General features: G+C 39.3%; 1 protein-coding gene across 3 annotated transcripts in view; it reads left to right on the top strand.

Moving 5' to 3' along the window:
• Nucleotides 1–19,952, top strand: part of KDM3A (lysine demethylase 3A) — a 59,890-nt gene that overhangs the window by 18,313 nt on the left and 21,625 nt on the right. For all 3 annotated transcript variants that reach the window (XM_075563109.1, XM_075563108.1, XM_075563107.1), the window contains exons 5-10: nucleotides 775–877; nucleotides 1,610–1,734; nucleotides 2,693–2,765; nucleotides 2,844–2,929; nucleotides 14,773–14,936; nucleotides 17,326–17,855. In XM_075563109.1, coding sequence (XP_075419224.1) covers nucleotides 775–877; nucleotides 1,610–1,734; nucleotides 2,693–2,765; nucleotides 2,844–2,929; nucleotides 14,773–14,936; nucleotides 17,326–17,855 — 1,081 coding nt within the window. The remainder of the gene's footprint in view (nucleotides 1–774; nucleotides 878–1,609; nucleotides 1,735–2,692; nucleotides 2,766–2,843; nucleotides 2,930–14,772; nucleotides 14,937–17,325; nucleotides 17,856–19,952) is intronic.

Genomic DNA, 19,952 nt, shown 5'->3' on the forward strand with positions numbered 1-19,952 from the left:
CTCAGGGAATAGTACTCTTAAGGTATCATTGTTTATACCTTATTGTTTTTATTGAACCTATTTTCCACTTACTGTGCTGGCTTACTAATGTTAAATGTCTTGTCCTTTTGTTTGTTTTTTATTTAAAATAAATATTTAAGTACATTACCCCACTGATGTCTCAATTTTTAGTAATTTTATTTTCATTAGTTTTGACTATTGAAACTCAGCAGTAGCTTCTGCATTTTCCACCCTAGGCTTATACTCGAGTCAGTCAGTTTTTCTGGTTTTATACTTGGGTCGGCTTATATTCGAGTGTATACAGCAATTTGTTTTGTCAAAACCATTCCAGCAGTTGATAATATGGGATTATTCCTATTATGTGTTCTACATCTATATTTCTATGTGTTTCTTATGTCTTGTGTTTAGAGCTGCTCGTTCCTCAATCTTAGTGTGGGAATATGGTGTTTAGAGTTAGGTTGACAGCTAGTTTTTTTTTTTTGCTTAACTGTTTCTTATAACCATAGTTATCTCATGTTTAAAAGTATGCTTTGAGTCATTCTTAGTATTTCTCACCCTCTAACCTTTGAATGGCTTCATTTCAGTTTGCCAAACTATGATTATTTGATGGTTCTTAACTTTTGCCCTGTCCAGCTTATTGATGCTAGAGTAATTTGTTACCATCAAATGGTTATCTGATTCTGTTGTAACCTTAATTAAACTGATTGATATAATCCATTGGAATTTGAACATCTTACTATATTTTAAGACTTCATTTTTTTTTTTTTTTTTTAGGATGTAAACAGTCTTCGACTTTCCCTTTCGGATAATCAGAATGTCAGTAAAGAATTTCAAGCTTTGATTGTGAAACATTTAGATGAAAGTCATCTTTTACAAGGTATATCAATAAGTTGACCAATGGTTAGCTGGGGGGGAAAATACTTAAATTTTTGTCCTCACTCATTTTCTCTATGAAATTTCTTATTTTTTAATAAACTTTTTTCCGCTTTTACCATGTAATTAGATGATTGTACGACTTTGAGTATCCTAAAGTCTGCGAAATGTGGAAAGTTCAAGAATTACAGAAAAGTAAAGTACCATATATACTTGAGTATAAGCCAGCCCGAATGTCAGCCAAGGCGCATCTAATTTTACCACAAAAACTGCTTTAAAATGTGCTGAAAAACTCGGCTTATACACGAGTATATATGGTAGGTTATTTATAGAGGATCAGCTCTATTTTTACATGACATTTGAAGTTTTGAATTTTAATTATAAAAATAAGGCGTTCATTTGGTAATCCTAACCTCATTTCCTATTATTGAATTGCTTGGCCAGTATCAGAGTCTTAATTTATCTGTTACCTGATACAGTAGTTCTTTTGGGGTTCCTGAATTTACTTCCACTAAAACTCATCACAGACCACGCTTGAGATAAATTGTTAGGAAAAGAGACCTTTAAAATAAAAAGGTTCAGTTTTCTCTTAACTTTGCTAAAATGTCTTCATATATGCAATATTATTTTTGAATGTTTACTCACTATATTTTGTTTTAAAAGTTAAGAGAAAGATTTCCCAGTGTAATGGTCCAATTGGGAGACAATGTAATTTTTTTCTAATTTTTTTTTTAAGGTGACAAAAACTTAGTTGGTTCAGAAGTAAAGATTTATAGCTTGGAACCACATACTCAGTGGTTTTCAGCAACCATTGTAAATGGGAATCCAGCATCAAAAACTCTTCAAGTCAACTGTGCTAAGGTAAAGATGATGACAATTACATGTAAGCTAACTTGAGAAGGGAAGATAAGTATAAAAATATGAATTATAAAAAGGAGCTACTATCATGATCCCAATTCTACCTTTCAAATCTGGCTAGACCAGAGGATGTACACTGGTACAGATAGGAACTGGAAACACAGGGAATCCTGAACAGATGATTATTTCAGAACCAGCGCTGAGAGTGGTGATACTGGGAGGGTGAAAGGAGGGTAGGATGGAAAGGGGGAACTGATTACAAGGATCTACCTATAACCTCCTCCCAGGGGGACGGACAACAGAAAAGTGGGTAAAAGAAGACGTCAGACAGTGTAAGCGATGACAAAATAATATTTCTAAATTAGTGGGGATGGAGGAGGAAAAATGAGCTGATACCAAGGGCTCAAGGAGAAAGCAAATGTTTTGAGAATGATTAGGGCAAAAAATGTACAAATGTATGTATGTATGGATTGTGATGAGTTGTATGAGCTCCCAATAAAGTGATTAAATTTTTTAAAAGACAGAACAAAAGAAAGCTAAGACTGTGGCATTTTCTAATTTATGGCCATTTTCATATTTAGTTAAAATTAATTCAAGTTGTAAAATAATCTATACTATGTTGTTACTAGAGAGAAATAGAATATGTGTTTAATTTCAATTTTGGAACGCACATTGCCACAATGTAGGGGAAAATATTGACTTTATTCAGGAAACTTTGACTTTGAGTCACATTCTAGAAAATTTTAAAATTAATATAATTTAAATTAGGGAGGGAAGGAGCTAAAGACCTGTGTTATTTTCTAAAATATTAGAGCATCACTTGTATGTTTAAAATAAGATATTTTATAAGCCCCGCTTTTTGGGAGGGGAGGATTGTGGTTAATGAGCTACCCTCTCCTAGATTCTTAAGCGCTTTTTAATTTCCAATATATATATATATATATATATATATGTTTTTAAGATTCCAGCACTGAATATTATCGAACCATCACTGATACATGTTGAAGTTATACATGACAACTTTGTGGCATGTGGTAAGTTACTGTTTTATTAAAATACTTTTTTCCTTTGTTCTCACATTATGCCTACTTACCTATTTCTTAATATCTTAGGTAATTCTACAATTGGGGCTATGAAACGGAAGTCTTCTGAAAATAATGGAAGCCAGGTTTCCAAACTAGCAAAATCTTGCTCAGAGGTAAACTTGATTTATTTTTTCACTGCGTAAAGTTTTCTTTAAGCGCTAACCATGCATGGCCAGTTTTATTAGTGTTTGTAAAGCTATCTTCTCTGTTCTCCTGTGCCGTCTTTTCTGCTTTTTAGTAGTTTTCAGCTCTTGGCCATAATTCCTATACTTAAGCAGATGGAAATAATATGTTTCTGGTTCAGAATTTCTGTGCAAGAAGTAGTTTTCTGTGCGTGTGTTTGCTGAAGAGTTATCATTAGATTTAATAGTTTGACTATATGGTACTATTTTTTAAAGTTGCTAAATTGGAAGATTATCTGAGGAGAAGCGAACTTAAGAATTTTAAATGATTTGATGTTGACACAGGACCCTGTCTTCTTTAATAGTATGACATTTTGGTTGGGTAATCCAGCAGTCATTTTTCAAAGGAAGCGGCCTGTTTGTCATTTGTAATTTCTACCCTGAAAAGTCTAGACTTCTGTGAATGCCACTGTGATTTTATGTGCTAGATTTATTCTATTTTAAGATAGAGTTTGGATCAAGAAATTAAGATTACTTCTCTTTTAGGTGAGTTTGATCATTAGGATCTTTTAGAGTGCAGTAAGTGTCTAAGTGCCCTGTGCTTTATTTTTCTGTATTATGATGATAAAAAACACCTTTATGATGTTTAGCACCAAGCTACAGCTTATTATTTTTATTTTTTTTTACTTGCCAGACTAGTGTTGTTAAGATTATTGGTAGCCTTGGGAGCCTGAGTCTTGTAGGTAGGTGTGATAGTTACATAATCTCCTCTCAATTTGAGAGGATTATGAGTGAAGGGCTGGCGTCTGGCCTGTCAGTCAAGATATAACCATTGAGGCCTCTGTGTGGGTATGATCTCCTGAGAATTCTGGGAATGCCTACTTTTCCTCTTTGGAGGTAGGAGACATCTTATCTTCTCATGCTACTCACTCTCTTGGAGACTCTCTACTGAGAAGGCTCACTCCCTGGGAGACATTACAGCTGACAAGACACATGGAACTACGCTAATGCCCTGAGCTGGAGAAATCACATGGACCTATCCTCATGCAACCAGACCTCTGAAGCCAGAGAAGCAACAGAGACCCCTGCCAGTGCTGAGATGCTTTTACCACCACTGGACTGGGTTGGGATGCTTCCTTCATATACAATTGTCCTGCATTCAGCATCATTACATGTGCTTCATAAGTGTGAAGAGGCCTTTATAGATTGGTATCAGACATATGGACTAATCTTGGATTTAAGGGCTTGGACTGGACTGGGTTAGGATGTTTTCTCAATATTCAATCACTCTTGTATATAAACCTCTTTCTTATTCACATATGAGTTTCTCTGGATGTTTCTCTAGTCTACCCGGACTAACACAGCAGGCAAGGAGAAATGGCATGGGCATAGGCCGGATTGGAGCCAAGTAATGAATCTGGGGTTTGAATTAAGGGAAAACGGGTGAATGGACTAGAATCTGGGCAGCTAGGGTGACTGAGGATGGCTTTCCTGAATCTTAGGTGTATGTGCAGGCAACAAGTACTTTGATACTTGGCCACAAACTGTAAATTATATTTGTCTTTTTACTAAGTGTATAAACTTGAGCTTTTGAGTGGAAGGTTTGGTTGTTAAGGAAAGAAGAGATGGTTGTGAAAATTAATACTACCTTTCACTTTTGGCTTGAAGTTTACAAATAAACGTCTAACCAAGACATAAGAATTATTGAGCATTTAGCATTTGCTGGAAACCTTGTCCTGGAAACAGGTATCTGATGTCCTTGTGTAAAAGCATCCATTGTGTAATCTTGGACCCTGCCTAAAGGGCTCCCTGAGTGAGTACTTTGAGCAGAAGGGCAGGTTCCTTGGAGAAACAACCAGTTCTGAAGCACTCCGTGAGACGGGTGAGTTTTTGTTGTGAATATAGGAGGTATAGGAAGAGAGGTAGGGTCAGAGGAGAAAAGAAGATTGGGAGGGTGGGATATTTACAGTCTTACATTTAGGAGATTGACATGAGCTCTGTAGATTGTGTATGAGGGAAGAAGGTAAGAGTCAAAGCAGGGGCAGTGGTTGGGTTAGTGGGATCATGAATTAGCCTGAAGTGGGGCAAAAGCTGAGCAGATTGAAAGTTCTGAAGGAAGTAGTAGCAATTGGATTTATTAGAAGACTAGATATTAATACATGGGAAATAGAGGGGGAAACTCTACCTAATGAAGAGGATAGAACACGCAAAGGGTCTACTTTGTCAAGTGCATTTCTAGCTTAGAAAGCTTAAGTAACATCGATGGAGTATCATTTATTAAGCTGTTTATAGGTACCCTGTATAGAAAGGCATTGGACTCAGGAAGTAGAGGTCCCTGTTGTAGACAGGAATGGATAAGAAGCTGCTTCCAGGGACATAATATATAAGGACTATTTGTGAGGACATTATGTTAGTAACTGATTCTATCTTAGAATCAAGTTCAGAGAGAATATTGGCCAGTAATCCACAAAATCAGTTTGTCAGTTTGTGCTGTGGTGGGCTTATGTGGTGCGGGAAGCTATGTTAACTGGTATTTCAAGTATCAGCAGGGTCACCTAAAGTGAACAGGTTTCAGCAGCGCTTTCAGAATTAATAACAGACTTTGAAGAGGAACAGGCTGTCCACTTCTAAGGAATTAACCACTGAAAACCTCATGGATAGCAGCCGAACGTCAGAGATAGTGGCAGAAGATTCACCCCTCAGGTCAGAAGGCACTTTGAGGAGGAGCTGCACTCTCCAAGTAGAGCTGACCACAATGAAGCGGATGAACTAAGCCTTCAAAAATGAAGTCTTTGGGTCCTTCATTTACTCATGGAGGATAACGCAAAGTGAGAAGAAATAGCTGAAAACATCTATTAATATTGAAACTTGGAATGTATGAAATGTGAAAGGAAAATTGGATGTTAGCAAAAATGAAATGGAATGCATAAAGATAAAGAAGCTAGGCTTTAGTGACCCAAAATCAGGTGAATCTGGCCATTTAGAATCAGGAGGTCATAGGGTTAACTATGCCAGGAATGGCGGCTTCAAGAGGAATGGTGTCGTGTCGGTTGTCAAAAAGGACATTTCAAGATATATCTTGAAGTTTAGTTCTAGCTGTGATAGGATTATACCTGTCCACATATAAGGCCAGTCAACACAACTATTATTCAAATGTATGCACCAAACATTAAAGCTAGTGAAAAGATATTTAAGAATTCTGTCAATCTCTGCAGTCTAAAATTAATCAGGCATGCAATTAAGATGCATTGACAATTATTGGCAATTGGAATGCAAAACTTGGAATCAGAGGGAGGAAAGTAGTTAGGAAATACAGTTGTGATAAAAATGAAGCTGGAGTCTGGCGTCTTACAGGCTTGAAGATAAATAAGCGGTCATCTAGCTGAGAAACCGCAAAGCCCACATAGAAGAAGCACACCAGCCTGTGTACTTTTGAGGCGTCGATGAGATCAGGTATCCGGCATCAAAGACCCAGACCAAAAAATCAATGTGAGTGAGGGTCGGGGAGTGTGGAGTGGAAGCCCAAAGCCAATTCGTAAGCAATTGAACATCCCTTTACCAGAAGGGTTGTGGGGAGAAGATGGGCCAGTAAGGGTGCAGTGTAGCACCAATCAAACACACAGCTTTCCTCTGGTTCTTTAATGTCCCCCCCACCCCCCACTATCATGACCCTAATTCTACCTAAAAAATCTGGCTAGACCAGAGCATGTACAGGGTACAGATAAGAGCTGGAAACACAGGGAATATAGGACAGATAAATTCCTCGGGAGTAGCCATACCAGGAGGGTAAGGGGCAGGTAGGGGGAGCAAGGGAGAACTGATCACAATGGCCTAACTATAACCCCTTCTCAGGGGCTAGACAACAGACAAGGGGGTGGGGAAGCGAACTCGGACAATGCAAGACATGAAAAAATAATCTGTAAATTATCAAGGGTTCATGAGGGTTGGAGGGGGGAAAATGAGCTGATAACAAAGGGCTCAAGTAGAAAGAAAATGCTTTGAAAACAATGATGGCAACATGTCCAAGTGTGCTTGAGACAATGGATGTATGGACTGTGATAAGACTTGTATGAGTCCCCAATTAAATGATTTAAAAAAAAACTGGAGATGACATGGTAGAATTTTGCAAGGCCACCGACTTCTTCCTTGCCGATACCTTTCTTCAACAATACAGAAAGCCACTATTCATGTAGAATTTTTCAGATGGGATATATAGAAATCAAATTGACTACCTTTGGGTGAAGAGATGATGGAGAAGCTCACTTTTAGCAGCTAAAACTAGACCAGGAGAAGACCATCTATTGCTTATATGCAAGTTCAAGTTGAAGCTGAAGAAAATTAAACCAAGTCCACAAAAGCCAAATATGGCCTTGATTACATAATCAAAATTGAACACTAGTGATTGAAGACCTGATGAACGGTGGGATGCCATCAAGAACATCATGCATGGAGAAAACAAAAGGCCATAAAAAGGAAAGAAAGACCAAAGTGCATGTCACAAGAGACTCTTGAAACTTGCTTTTAATTGTAGAGTAAGTTAAGCTAAATGGAAGAAATGAAGTTAAAGAACAACAGAAAATTTGAAAGGGTAACTCTCGAAGAAAACGTAAAACATTGTATTAAATATGCAAAGACCTAGAATTAGAAAACCAAAAGTGTTTTCTAATAAGGTCATATATCTTAAATTAAGAGAACCTAAAAAAAAAATCAAGCCTTGAATTGTAATATTGATAGGTTCTATGGGCAAAATATTGAATAGTGCAGGAAGCATTAAAAGAAGATGGAAAGAATGCACAGAGTCACTGAACCAAAAGACTACATTTCAACCATTTCAGGAAGTAGCATGAGAACCATTGGTACTAAAGGAAGAAGTTCAAGCTACACTGAAGGAATTAGCCAAAAATCAAGGTTCCAGGAATTAATGGAATATCAATTGAAAAGTATTGTTGCAACTGATGTTGGGTGGGATGGTCTTCAGTATAATTTTATTTGCAAGTGATATCAGTGATATATTCTATAATTTGGGCAATCGGTTGAGTCACCTTTCTTAGGAAGGGTTACAAATAGGATCTCTTCTAGTCAAGTTGGCCAAGTAGCTGTTTTCCATATTTCTTGGCATAGACCAGTGAGTGCTTCATCATCTTGTTACTTTGAGGACTAATGTGTGCCTTATCCAAGTCATGGTATTCCCAATGGTCTCAGATGCATGTGACAATTGGACATTGAATTGACGTATTTGAATTATAACACTGGTGAAGAATATTGAGACTATCTTGGACTAACAAAAGAATAAACATCCATTTTGTACTTCTTCCTAGAATGCTTCTTAGAAGCAAGGATGGGCTGAGATTTTTTCTCATGTACTTTGGACATGTTATCCAGAGAGGCGAGTCCCTGGAAAGGGACATGATGCTTGGTAAAGTGGGGAGGGCCAGTGAAAAAGAGGAAGCCCCATAACAAAATAGATTGATGCAATTGCTACAACAATGGGCTCACCCCTAAGAACAATTAGGAGGATGGCTTAGGACTGGGTGGTGGTCGTTCTGTTGTACACAGGATAACCATAAGCTGGCACCAACTCAAAGGGACAAAAGGTTTTGACTTTGGAGAATTGTTCATGATCTGTGGTAGAGTGGGTGATTGAGATTATCCTGCCAATTAATCTGTGAAATCTAGAACTGTGTAAGCTGGAAACTTACTAGAGATGAAAATTTGAATAGGTTCCACCAGAACAAATGATTACCATATAAAAGTTGTGAGAATGCACCCTGTCAAAGACCGAAAACTTGAGAGCCAGAAAAAATCTTATCAAGTTTTGACTCATACAGGATTCATTCTTTGACTTTCATTTTGGCGGATAGGATTACTGCACCATAAATAGTTGGGGGTGTAATGAAAGGAGAATGCATGATGCTGTGTTGGGATTGGGAGCCAGTGAATAGAATTGGCTTCCTGGTGGACAATGGAAGAATAATTTGTGGGGAGGGTAGCATGGGATCAGTGGGCACCTCTTGTGGGTAAAGGTGTCAGTCTTCAAACTGTTCATTTTTTCTTAGTGATGGGAGGGCTAATAGGAAGTAAAATGTATAACCTTCAAGGAGGTGCTTGCAAAGTGTGACAATATGTACATACTGCCTTTGCCTGCCTAAAATCCTTGAAGGGTAGAAAGCATCTCTTATTTATCATGCCTAGCATGTTGTCCAGTACATTACTGGTGCTCCATATGTTGGTATGCTCCTGAACTGATAAGACCTGGAAATGAGTATCTTTTTGCCTTAAATTTGAAAGAAGTTAAAGTGGGTGTTTTAAAAAATGTTTCAGCACTTAGAACCCTGTCCTTGTCATGTCACTCTCAAAACAGTGGCGTATCTAGTGCTAATGGAAGGCCGAGAAGATAGTGGTTGTTTGGTGGTGGTGGTGGTGGTGGTGGTGATGCTGTAGAGTTGATTCCAACTCAAAATGACTGAGGAAAGGGGGCAGGGTTACATCGGATTCCTCCTAAGGCTTCCCAGTTGTCACAAGGCAGAAGTCAGTCATGGCTCCCCCCTTCACCCAACTGTTCTTTCCATGGAGCTCTCCTTCTCTGTTGGCTGTGATCATTTGTAGCAGTGGCCACACAGGACTCACAGACAGCACTCCAAATTAGGGAGGGTTTACTAGGATCAGAAATTTAAAGAATCGACTCATTGATCCACAGTAACAACCAGCAGCCAAGTATCTCTCTAGACATCAGCATCTCAAGTACATGACCCCTTGGCCTGCTGCTCCGCCTCATAGTCTCAGTGCTGTTTCATTGTTTGGTCTTTGCCTTGGCCTCTGGTACCTCTAGTCTCAGCCTTTGTCACTTCACATAGAGATCATGAATGTGTTTCACTTCCAATGGTCCTGGGATTTCTCTCTCTTCCTGCTTTAAGTAAAGATGACTCATCCTAACAGGCAGGGGAGTAGTTACTAAAGCTGATAAATCCCCTCTGTTAGTGTTACACACACTCTACTTGTATACTCCCATCTCATCATTTTGTGGGATTTACAGAAAATTGCATAGAAGAGCCATATGAAGAAATTCACTCCAACACAGTGACCCAATGTGACAGAAATGGGGTCTTCCATATGGTTTTCTTGGCATCTCAGTAGATTTGTACTTCCCAATTGGCTTGAATTGGTGTAGAGTTTACTTTTTGGGTGGTCTTTGGAAGACAGTACTTTGGTGTTAGGTAGGCAGGAGTCTTGACTGAGGCTTTGGTGAATACTTTTGGCTACGATGAACCTGGTTGCCAGTGCCATCTGGCTCCTTGAAGGTCTTCTCTGCCTAGCTGACTATTTCTCAGTTACAGCGTTGTGTGGTTAATTGTGAAAGCGTCTGCTGAGGAGTGCAAGCCAGCAGGGTTCTTTTTAGAGTACCATCATACACTCAATTATATTATCTCCGTCTGCTGGCAGGGAGGAACTACTGCCATGACTGGTATAGAAGACCTTCAGGGAAACTCTTCAGGTAAGAAGAAACTTTGACCCTTTGTCAAGTGCGAGGCCAGTGTGTAGATGGAGGTGTGCACGTGAAGATGAGTTTGAGAATTGGAGTCCTATCCAATTGAGCTGAACTGTAGAACAATTATATATTGACATACTTATAGTTATTTAAGGAAAAGCTCCATCACTTATGCTAATTCTAAGAGATCTTCACACTAATTCTGACAAATATTCTCACGATGTTTTTCTGCTTCAAGACAACAAATCCCTACATTTTTTATACTATGTGTTAGACACTGTGGTAAAGCATAGCCTTAAACCCTAAGTCTCATTACTCTCATGTTATAGGTGAATAAGCTAAAGCTTAGTTGGGCTAAATAAGTATGACAGAAATTGGATTCAAACCAACAACTAACCAAAAATCTTCATCACTGTGGTGCTCTTCCTTGGAATCCTTCTCTTGGTGTGGTGAATTACCATTGTACAACTAGATCCCTCCCTCCCACTCTTCTCTTTGCTCTTAGCCCTTCATTTCTCCTTTCAACAGATGTGATTGCATATCTAGTCTGTGTTACCCACTGGATATAGAGTGGGGAGCAATCCTTGCCTGGCTTTTCAGTTTGCTTTTAAGATTTGTTAATAGATAATTTAAAATAGTAAGTGGTGATAACATGCTTTCATTTATATGTCGTATCATTGAGTTTCTGTTATGTATTTGGATATGCCATTGGAATCAAGAACAAGATTTTTAACCCATAAGGACTATAGGAATATTGTTGGGAGACCAACAATAATTAAATTAAGATACTTTCACAGTATGGTAAGTGCCATGAAAGAGCTATTGGATTATGATGCAAAGCAAGAGAGTGGCTCATGGGGCAATTTTTTTTTAATTTTAACAATTTATTAGGGGCTCATACAATTCTTATCACAGTTCATACATATACATACATCAATTGTATAAAGCACATCTGTACAGTCTTTGCCCTAATCATTTTTTTCTCCTCTTTTCTTTTTTTACATTTTATTAGGGACTCATACAACTCTTATCACCATCCATACATATACATACATCAATTGTATAAAGCACATCCATACATTCCCTGCCCCAATCATTCTCAAGGCATTTGCTCTCCACTTAAGCCCCTTGCATCAGGACCTCTTTTTCCCCTCCCTCCCATTTCCCCCCTCCCTCATGTGCCCTTGGTAATTTATACATCGTTATTTTGTCATATCTTGCCCTATCCGGAGTCTCCCTTCCCCCCTTCTCTGCTGTCCCTCTCCCAGGGAAGAGGTCACATGTGGATCCTTGTAATCAGTTCCCCCTTTCCAACCCACTCACCCTCCACTCTCCAGCTTCGCCCCTCACACCCTTGGTCCTGAAGGTATCATCCACCCTGGATTCCCTGTACCTCCAGCCCTCATATGTACCAGTGTACAGCCTCTACCCTATCCAGTCCTGCAAGGTAGAATTTGGATCATGGTAGTTGGGAGAAGGAAGCATCCAAGATCTGGGGGATAGCTGTGTTCTTCATCGGTACTACCTCGCACCCTAATTAACCCATCTCCTCTCCTAAACGCCTCTATGAGGGGATCTCCAGTGGCCGACACTTGGGTCTTGGGTCTCCACTCTGCACTTCCCCCTTCATTTAATATGGTATATATATACATATACATATACACATATATATACATACATACACACACTTATATCGTTTTGTTTTGTTTTTTGCATGATGCCTTATACCTGGTCCCTTGGCACCTCGTGATCGCACTGGCCGGTGTGCTTCTTCCATGTGGGCTTTATTGCTTCTGAGCTAGATGGCCGCTTGTTCACCTTCAAGCCTTTAAGACCCCAGACACTATCTCTTTTGATAGCCGGGCACCATCAGCTTTCTTCACCACATTTGCTTATGTACCCATTTGTCTTCAGCGATCCTGTCATGGAGGTGTGCAGTCAATGATAAGATTTTTTGTTCTTTGATGCCTGGTAACTGATCCCTTTGCGACCACTCGATCACACAGGCTGGTGTGCTTCTTCCATGTGGGCTTTGTTGCTTCTGAGCTAGATGGCCGCTTGTTTATCTTTAAGACCCCAGTCACTATCTCTTTTGATAGCCGGGCACCATCAGCTTTCTTCACCACATTTACTTGTTCACCCACTTTGGCTCCAGCCGTTGTGTCGGGAGAGTGAGCATCATAGAGTTCCAATTTAATAAAAGAAGATATTCATGCATTGAGGGAGTGTTTGAGTAGAGGCCCAAGGTCCTTCCGCCACCTTAATACTTGACCTATAAATATAGACACATAGATCTATTTCCCCATCCTCCTATATATATTTGCATGTACATGTCTTTGTCTAGACCTCCATGAATGCATGAGGCAATTTTTTGTTAAGAGAGATTCTCTCTGAAGTAGTAATTTTTGAGTAGACCTGAGAGTGAGAGAATGGAAACAACCGGCCACATGAAAACTACTCCCATGGCATAGTAAGAGCAGAGACCCGGCAAGAAAGGCCTTAGATTGCCAGAACGGAAGCCAGTATAGTTGGGGAGCAAGTGGGAGAGTAGAATGGTGTGAGTGATGAGTGGAGCGAGTTGGTGGGTGCCTGGACAACATAGAATTCTTGTAGGCAGTAGAGTGTCATGATCTGATTTCATTTATACTTTATAAAAATTGCTCTATAGTAGAATAAGTTGTGAATAGGAGCGAGAGGGTACAGGCAACAATGGAAAGAAGTCAGACAAATGTAGGAGGCTTAGTAAAGGGAGAGGAGGTGAGTGGTGACATGGGGATAAATGGCTATCTCATCAATAAAGATTTTGGAGATAGGGGAAGGATTTGCTAGGTCATTGATCAGATAGGTAAAATGAGAGGTGGTGAGGGTGTTTCGTTTTTTTACTTGAGCAGCTCTATGGATTGGGTACAGAATTTAAAATATATGTATAAATCTAATCTAATTGCCTTTATATTACTTTCAGGAGAGTAAGAAAAAGTATTGTATATGTCAATTCTAAACATAAAAATTAAGGAAGTTATAATTTGAAGGGGGATACTTGGTAAAGCAAGCCTTGAGTAAACATTTTGGAATTACTTGACAAACTTGAGTAAACTGATCTTTTAAGGAGATTATCAGAGCACTGTAAATTCTAGAGTTGAAAGGGGTTTTAGGAACAAGCATATTGAATCTCCTATTTTAATGATTAGGAAACTTGAGTCCCAAGTAGGTAAAGTTGGATATATTTCAAACAAATGAAGAGGGGGGAAAATCCTTCTGGCACACACTAAGCTAAAACTTTAACTACCATTGAATAGACTAACAGTGTGATATATAATCGGATCATTTAATGTTTCAAAATAACTCCAAGCTCTGCCAAAACTTTCAACAGCATGAAATTCATTTTCAATGACTTGAACCAAATACTAGGCCTTTCAAGCCTGCTAGAGTAAATGTCTTCAGAAATCTATGAGTAAGCTATGAAGAGATATATTCATAATTGTGAAGTTGAAAAAGCTTACTAAGCGAAATTCTATGTCAAGTAATTCAAGTTTGGATTTGGTGCTAAGGTTGAAGTGGAAGCCATTGTGATGTGAAAGAGCTATTGAGAAAGTTATTTGACTCAAAGTTTGGGCACACATGACAAGGCTTGGTGAAGATGGTAAATGGATGTTACCTGGTGTAGCAATAGAATATACAGTTGTCTGAAGTTAAGTTCTCTTTCTTTTCAAAGTAAGAAGCTTGCTTTGTGGCTAATACAAACTTTAAGAAGTGGGTCCAATATTTATTTTGTGAAGCTGAAACTCCATGAAAAGGGAATGAAGTGGCATTTTAACTTTTTCTCACAGACCTGTCATGACTTGAAACTTTTTCCAACTGTGATGACCTGAGTGACTTTGTTAGCCCATTGAGAGCAACAACTGTATGCTCGTCCTAATTGTTTTGCAAAGGCTTAGCTTGGTGCCCAGTAGGCACCACTGTCTATGAGTCCTATGTGGTCTGGTCTCCAGCCAGGACATGGGACTCAAGTTATGATTAAAATGGGTTCATATGAAGCTGCCACCATTTGAGACTGTCAGCTCAAGCTCATTTCTGTATATCACAACAGCCTTCCTGGAAAACTCTTTCAGGGTTCTGAAAAAGATCAGATTGTGTCTTTTATAGGTTTGTGAAAAACTGAAATGATATATTTACCATAAACAATTGTGAGTCCTTAGTTTCATGATTCATTGCTTGTTCTATTTTGTTTATTTAGTTGGGTTATGCTATTTTGTATTTATTTAGTATTAAACTAAGCAAGTCATCTTGAATTTTCGTAGCATTTTGTGATTTCCCTTGCATTTTAATGTCTTGGTTTGGTATCTTCTAGGCCTCTCCCAGTATATGTCCTGTACAGTCTGTTCCCACAACAGTTTTTAAGGAGATACTACTTGGCTGTACTGCAGCAACTCCACCTAGTAAGGACCTGAGACAGCAAAGCACTCCCCAAGCCGCCAACTCTCCACCGAACCTGGGAGCAAAAATTCCTCAAGGGTGAGTAGTCATTCATTTGTTACAGATGTTTAATTATAGAACTAAGAAAAAAATATTTTAGTCATAGTTTCTTGTCTGCGCTTACATTGCTCAGGTGGCAAGATTCACCCACATTCCTCGTGTCAAGGAGACAGTATTAATAAGACAAAGATTTGGTGTCATGACCTGTCAACCTATTATTCATTCTAAGATTATCAAGGGACCATTTTGATAACATTTCCCAAAGAAAAGATTGACCAGATGACTTTAGCAGCAAAAAGTGTAGTAGGCATTCAAAAACACCAAGGAAAATGGTGTGTATATGAGGAGTCCTGAGAACCAGCTTTCTTGACTTGATAGAATGACCGTTTTCAATACCATGACAGTTGCACAGTAAACATGTGTGTTCCAGGAAAAAGAGCAGTTTGATTGTATGTGGAAGACTGAATTTACTGGGAGGAAGAAGGTAGATGTACTTACTCATAGTGAGTGGTTCTCAGTAGCTCAGACCTGAGTTAACTTCAAGTACAGATGGCAAGTGGGGTGGTGGAAGAGATAACAGTAATAGAAATGGAGCAATAGCAGTTGGCGGTATTGTTATTAATTTATCGAGTAGGAAAATGAGTGAGAAATGTAGCATTTAACCACCAGTTGTGGATTCCAGTTGACCAGTGAGTTTAAAGGGAAGGGTTTCTTCAGGTGGGATGATGGCCTGTACAGAGAGAGACTGATAAAGAAAGTAGATCTGGGAGACCACTACAAAAGTGGGAGAGTGGCTAATCACAATGGTTCGCTGGACAAAAAGTTGGTGCTCTGAGACGAAGCTTGGAGAAATGGCTACCTAGTGTGGTCAGAGGGAAGGAGGAAACCATCTTCAGTGTAGCAGGAAGTAGCAATAAGTTCAGTGCCATCTAAGCAAAAATTTCTATGAGAAATTATAAATTGCTTTGTGGGGTTGGGGAGAGTATAGCAGAGAAAAAGGACTTTGTGTTTTGCTGGGGCCAGGACTCTGGGATGAGTGTCAGAGAAGCAAAAGTACTTAAGGTGCCCTAGTAGGATGTACGATGGAAATACCACAATACGTTACTGGTATGAACAAACAAGTGATTAGTTGACTATTCCGTTTGCTTTGGGATCCTGATCACTGACCAGCTAAGTAAGAATTAGGTGTTCGGTGTTAAGGCTGGTTCCATGCAGTTTCTAGCTGGATAGGAGTCCATGCTGCTGGTTGTTAGCTTTGTTTTTCACATTTAATTGTAAACTATATATTTTTAAATTGCCATTTTATATATGTAATTCTGACATGTTAATTGCATTCTCCATGTTTTGTTAGTCATTGCCACTATTAAAAAAATGTTCATCATTGCAAACAAACCAAGTAGCCTTTAAGCAGTAACTCTCCTCTCCCTTACACCCCCTGCCCCATGCCCTGGTGCTGTCCATATATATATATTTAATCATTTTATTGGGGCTCATACAACTCTTATCACAATCCATACATAACTTCAATTGAGTAAAGCACCCTTATACATTCGTTGCCCTCATCTTTCTCAAAATTCTCCTTCTGCTTGGGTTCCTGGAATCAGCTCATTTTCCTTTTTTCCCTCCAGTCAATACATTTTTGCCTCTGCATTTGACTACATGTTTTCACGAGTGGGAGCAAGCATACATTTCCCCTTTTGTGTTTTGAAGATTCAACATGTCAGAGCATGTATTAGAATTTTTTAATTTATGGATGACTGAATAATTCCCACTACACAAGCTTTTACCGCACTTTGTTTATTGGTATTTTCTAGATTTATGTTTTGTGTGAAACTTATCTTTGGGATGTCTAGCATCTGTGTGTGTGTGTGTGTGTGTGTGTCTGTGTGTGTGTTATATAACACACACACAGACACACACACACATATATATATGAGAGAGAGAGAGAGAGAGAGAGAGAGAGAAAGGTTAATTTTATCTTGACACATCGATCACAGGATATTGTGTTGAGAATACTAGTTTTACCCTTTCAAATTGAAGTGTAATCTTTATCAAATGAGATTAGCAGTTTTCTCTTGGTGTTGGCTTTTGAAAACAACTGAGCATCTAATCTGAGTATTTTCTGATTCCATCTGACATTCCACTTGTTTGGGGGTGGGCAGAAAGTTGATTGTCTTGTAAGAAGTTAGAAATTAGCTTGAAGTCTAGAAAATTTAGGAGAACATGCAAATAGGCTAGTGCATTTTTTTCAGAGTGGTTAAGATATTTTTGCAGAGCCAGTGCTTGATTACTTTTAACTCTAGTTCACAGAAACCTGTTTTTAAAAAGTTGTCTTCTGCTTTCATATTGGTTGTCCTGGCAAATCAAACATTTCATTTCTAATGAGGGAGACCTGGATACCAGTATTCCAACTTCCTGTCTTTTTCAGATGTCACAAACAGAGTTTACCAGAAGAAATTTCTTCATGTCTACATGTGAAGCCTGAAACCCTGAGAACAAAGCCTGATGCTATCTGCAAACCTGGATTACTCTCTTCAAAGTTGTCTCTGATCGGAACTGGAGATATGAAAACTCCGAGTGAGCCAAAAAGTAGCTGTCCCCTGCTGAAAACCAACACTGATCAGGAAAGCAGATTGGAATCTATTCTTTACCCACCAGCTGCCCCTCTTAAGGAGTGCGTACCATCAAAGCCTTCTCCTAAGGCAGAATTGGAAATTGCCAATATTCCTGAACTGCAGAAGCACCTAGAACATACACCTTCTACATCTGATGCCCGAGTGGCCCTTTCAATTAAGCCAGAAGGGAAGGCAGGTGGTAATCAGGATAGCCTTAGTAGCAGGGTGGAACAAAAAGTAGACCCTTCAACTTTAAGTTGCCAGTCACAGACCTTAAAGGAATCATCTGGAAAAGTAAACAATGAAAGCAATTGTACAAGGAGCAATAATAAAACCCAGAATGGTAAGCATTTCTGTCTTGTAAGCAAATGTATGAAAATGACTTTATATGAAAAGTTCATGCAAAAGTAAAATCCAGCTTCTTTTCAGAAATTGTTGTTGCTGATTTTTTTGGTGGATCCTTTCAAAGCTGAAGAAGCAGAGTTGCCATCTTAGTGGGCTTTGCAAGGTGGATCTTAAGTACAGGGCTAAGGAACCTTCATTCAGAATCCATAGCATGGTCAACAGGTGTTGGTGTCAGATGACATAGGATTGTTTTAAAGCCATGGGAGCTAATGCATATGATTCTGCTAGGTTTTGGACTTAACTTGGTGCAAATTATCCCTTCTTTACCTCCAACTCTTTTTCCATTTATAATGGAAATGTCCATCTTGTGCCTGTTGCACCATTGCACTGTGGAAGCAAATCATTTGCATTCCAGTCATGGGGAAGAAAATTGCCCAGGGAGAAAATTTGGATTTGCAGTTGATTTAAGACTTTTGGAATGCTATGATAAAGTTAGAGTATTCTTCATATGACAAGGACATTGATTGGGTGGGTGGGGGGCACACGGGTATTGCTTCTTGAACATTGAGATATCTTTTTTGTCTGTTTCCTTTCCTCTTTATTATTTATTTTTAATCATTTTATTTGGGGCTGATACAACTCTTACCACAATCCCTACATACATCAATTATGTGAAGCACATTTGTGCATTCATTGCCCTCATCATTCTCAAAACATCCGCTGTCCACTTAAGCCCCTGGCATCAGCTCCTCGTTTTTCCCCCTCCTTCTCCACTCCCCTCTCCCCTCTCCCCTCTCCCTCATGAACCCTTGATAATTTATAAATTATTATTTTGTCATATCTTACACTGTCCGACGTCTCCCTTCACCCACTTTTCTGTTGTCCGTCCCCCAGGAAGGAGGCTATATGTAGATCCTTGTAATCGGTTCCTCCTTTCCACTCCACCCTCCCGATATCGCCACTCTCACCACTGGTCCTAAAGGGATCATCCGCCCTGGATTCCCTGTGTTTCCAATTCCTATCTGTACCAGTGTACATCCTCTGCTCTAGCCAGATTTGTAAGGTAGAATTGAATTGATGATATAGTGGATGGGGAGGAAGCATTTAGGAACTTGAGGAAAGTTGTATGTTTCATCGTTGCTACACCGCACCCTAACTGACTCACCTCCTCCCCGCAAAAGGGGATGCCCAATTGCCTACAGATGGACTTTGGGTCTCTACTCCGCACTCCCCTTCATTCACAATGATATGATACTTTGTTCTGATGATGCTTGATAACTGATCCCTTCGGCACCTCGTGATCACAGACTGGTGTGCTTCTTCCATGTGGACTTTGGCGCTTCTGAGCTAGATGGCTGCTTGTTTACCTTCAAGCCTTTAAGACCCCAGAAGCTATATCTTCTGATAGCCAGGCACCATCAGCTTTCTTCACCACATTTGCTTATGAACCCCCTTTGTCTTCAGTGATCGTTTCGGGAAGGTGAGCATCATGAAATGCCAGTTTAATAGAACAAAATATTCTTGAATTGCGAGAGTACTTGAGTGGAGGCCCAATGTCCATCTGCTGCCTTTATACTAAACCTATACATATATACACATAGATCAGTTTCCATATCCTCATATATAAATATATTTACATATGTACATGCCTTTATTTAGACCTCTATATATGCCCTTTGCCTCCTAGCTCTTTCCTCTATTTCCTTTTACTTTCCTCTTGTCCCACTATCCTGTCCAGCCTTCATTTGGGTTGCAGTAATTCCTCTCGGTTACATTACCCTTGGTCACACCCTACCAGGCCTCCTACACCCTCCTCACCACTGATTAGGATCACTTGTTCCCTTGTCACTCGGTTTGTTAATATCACTTTCTTTCACTCCCATCCCCTTCTCCCATGTACCCCGGAACTGACGGTCCCGTTGTTTTCTCCTCCAAATTGTTCATCCAGCCCAGCCTATCTTATTTAGACAGACCTGTGGAGATAATAACATGCACAAAAACAAGACAGCAAAACCAAGCAACAAAAGAAAACAAAATAAGCCAATGACAAGAAACAAAACACAACAAGAGATAAAAGCTTGTAGTTAGTTCAAGG

This window comes from Tenrec ecaudatus, chromosome 11 (genome assembly GCF_050624435.1).
Source record: "Tenrec ecaudatus isolate mTenEca1 chromosome 11, mTenEca1.hap1, whole genome shotgun sequence".
NCBI classification, from domain to species: Eukaryota; Metazoa; Chordata; class Mammalia; order Afrosoricida; family Tenrecidae; genus Tenrec; species Tenrec ecaudatus.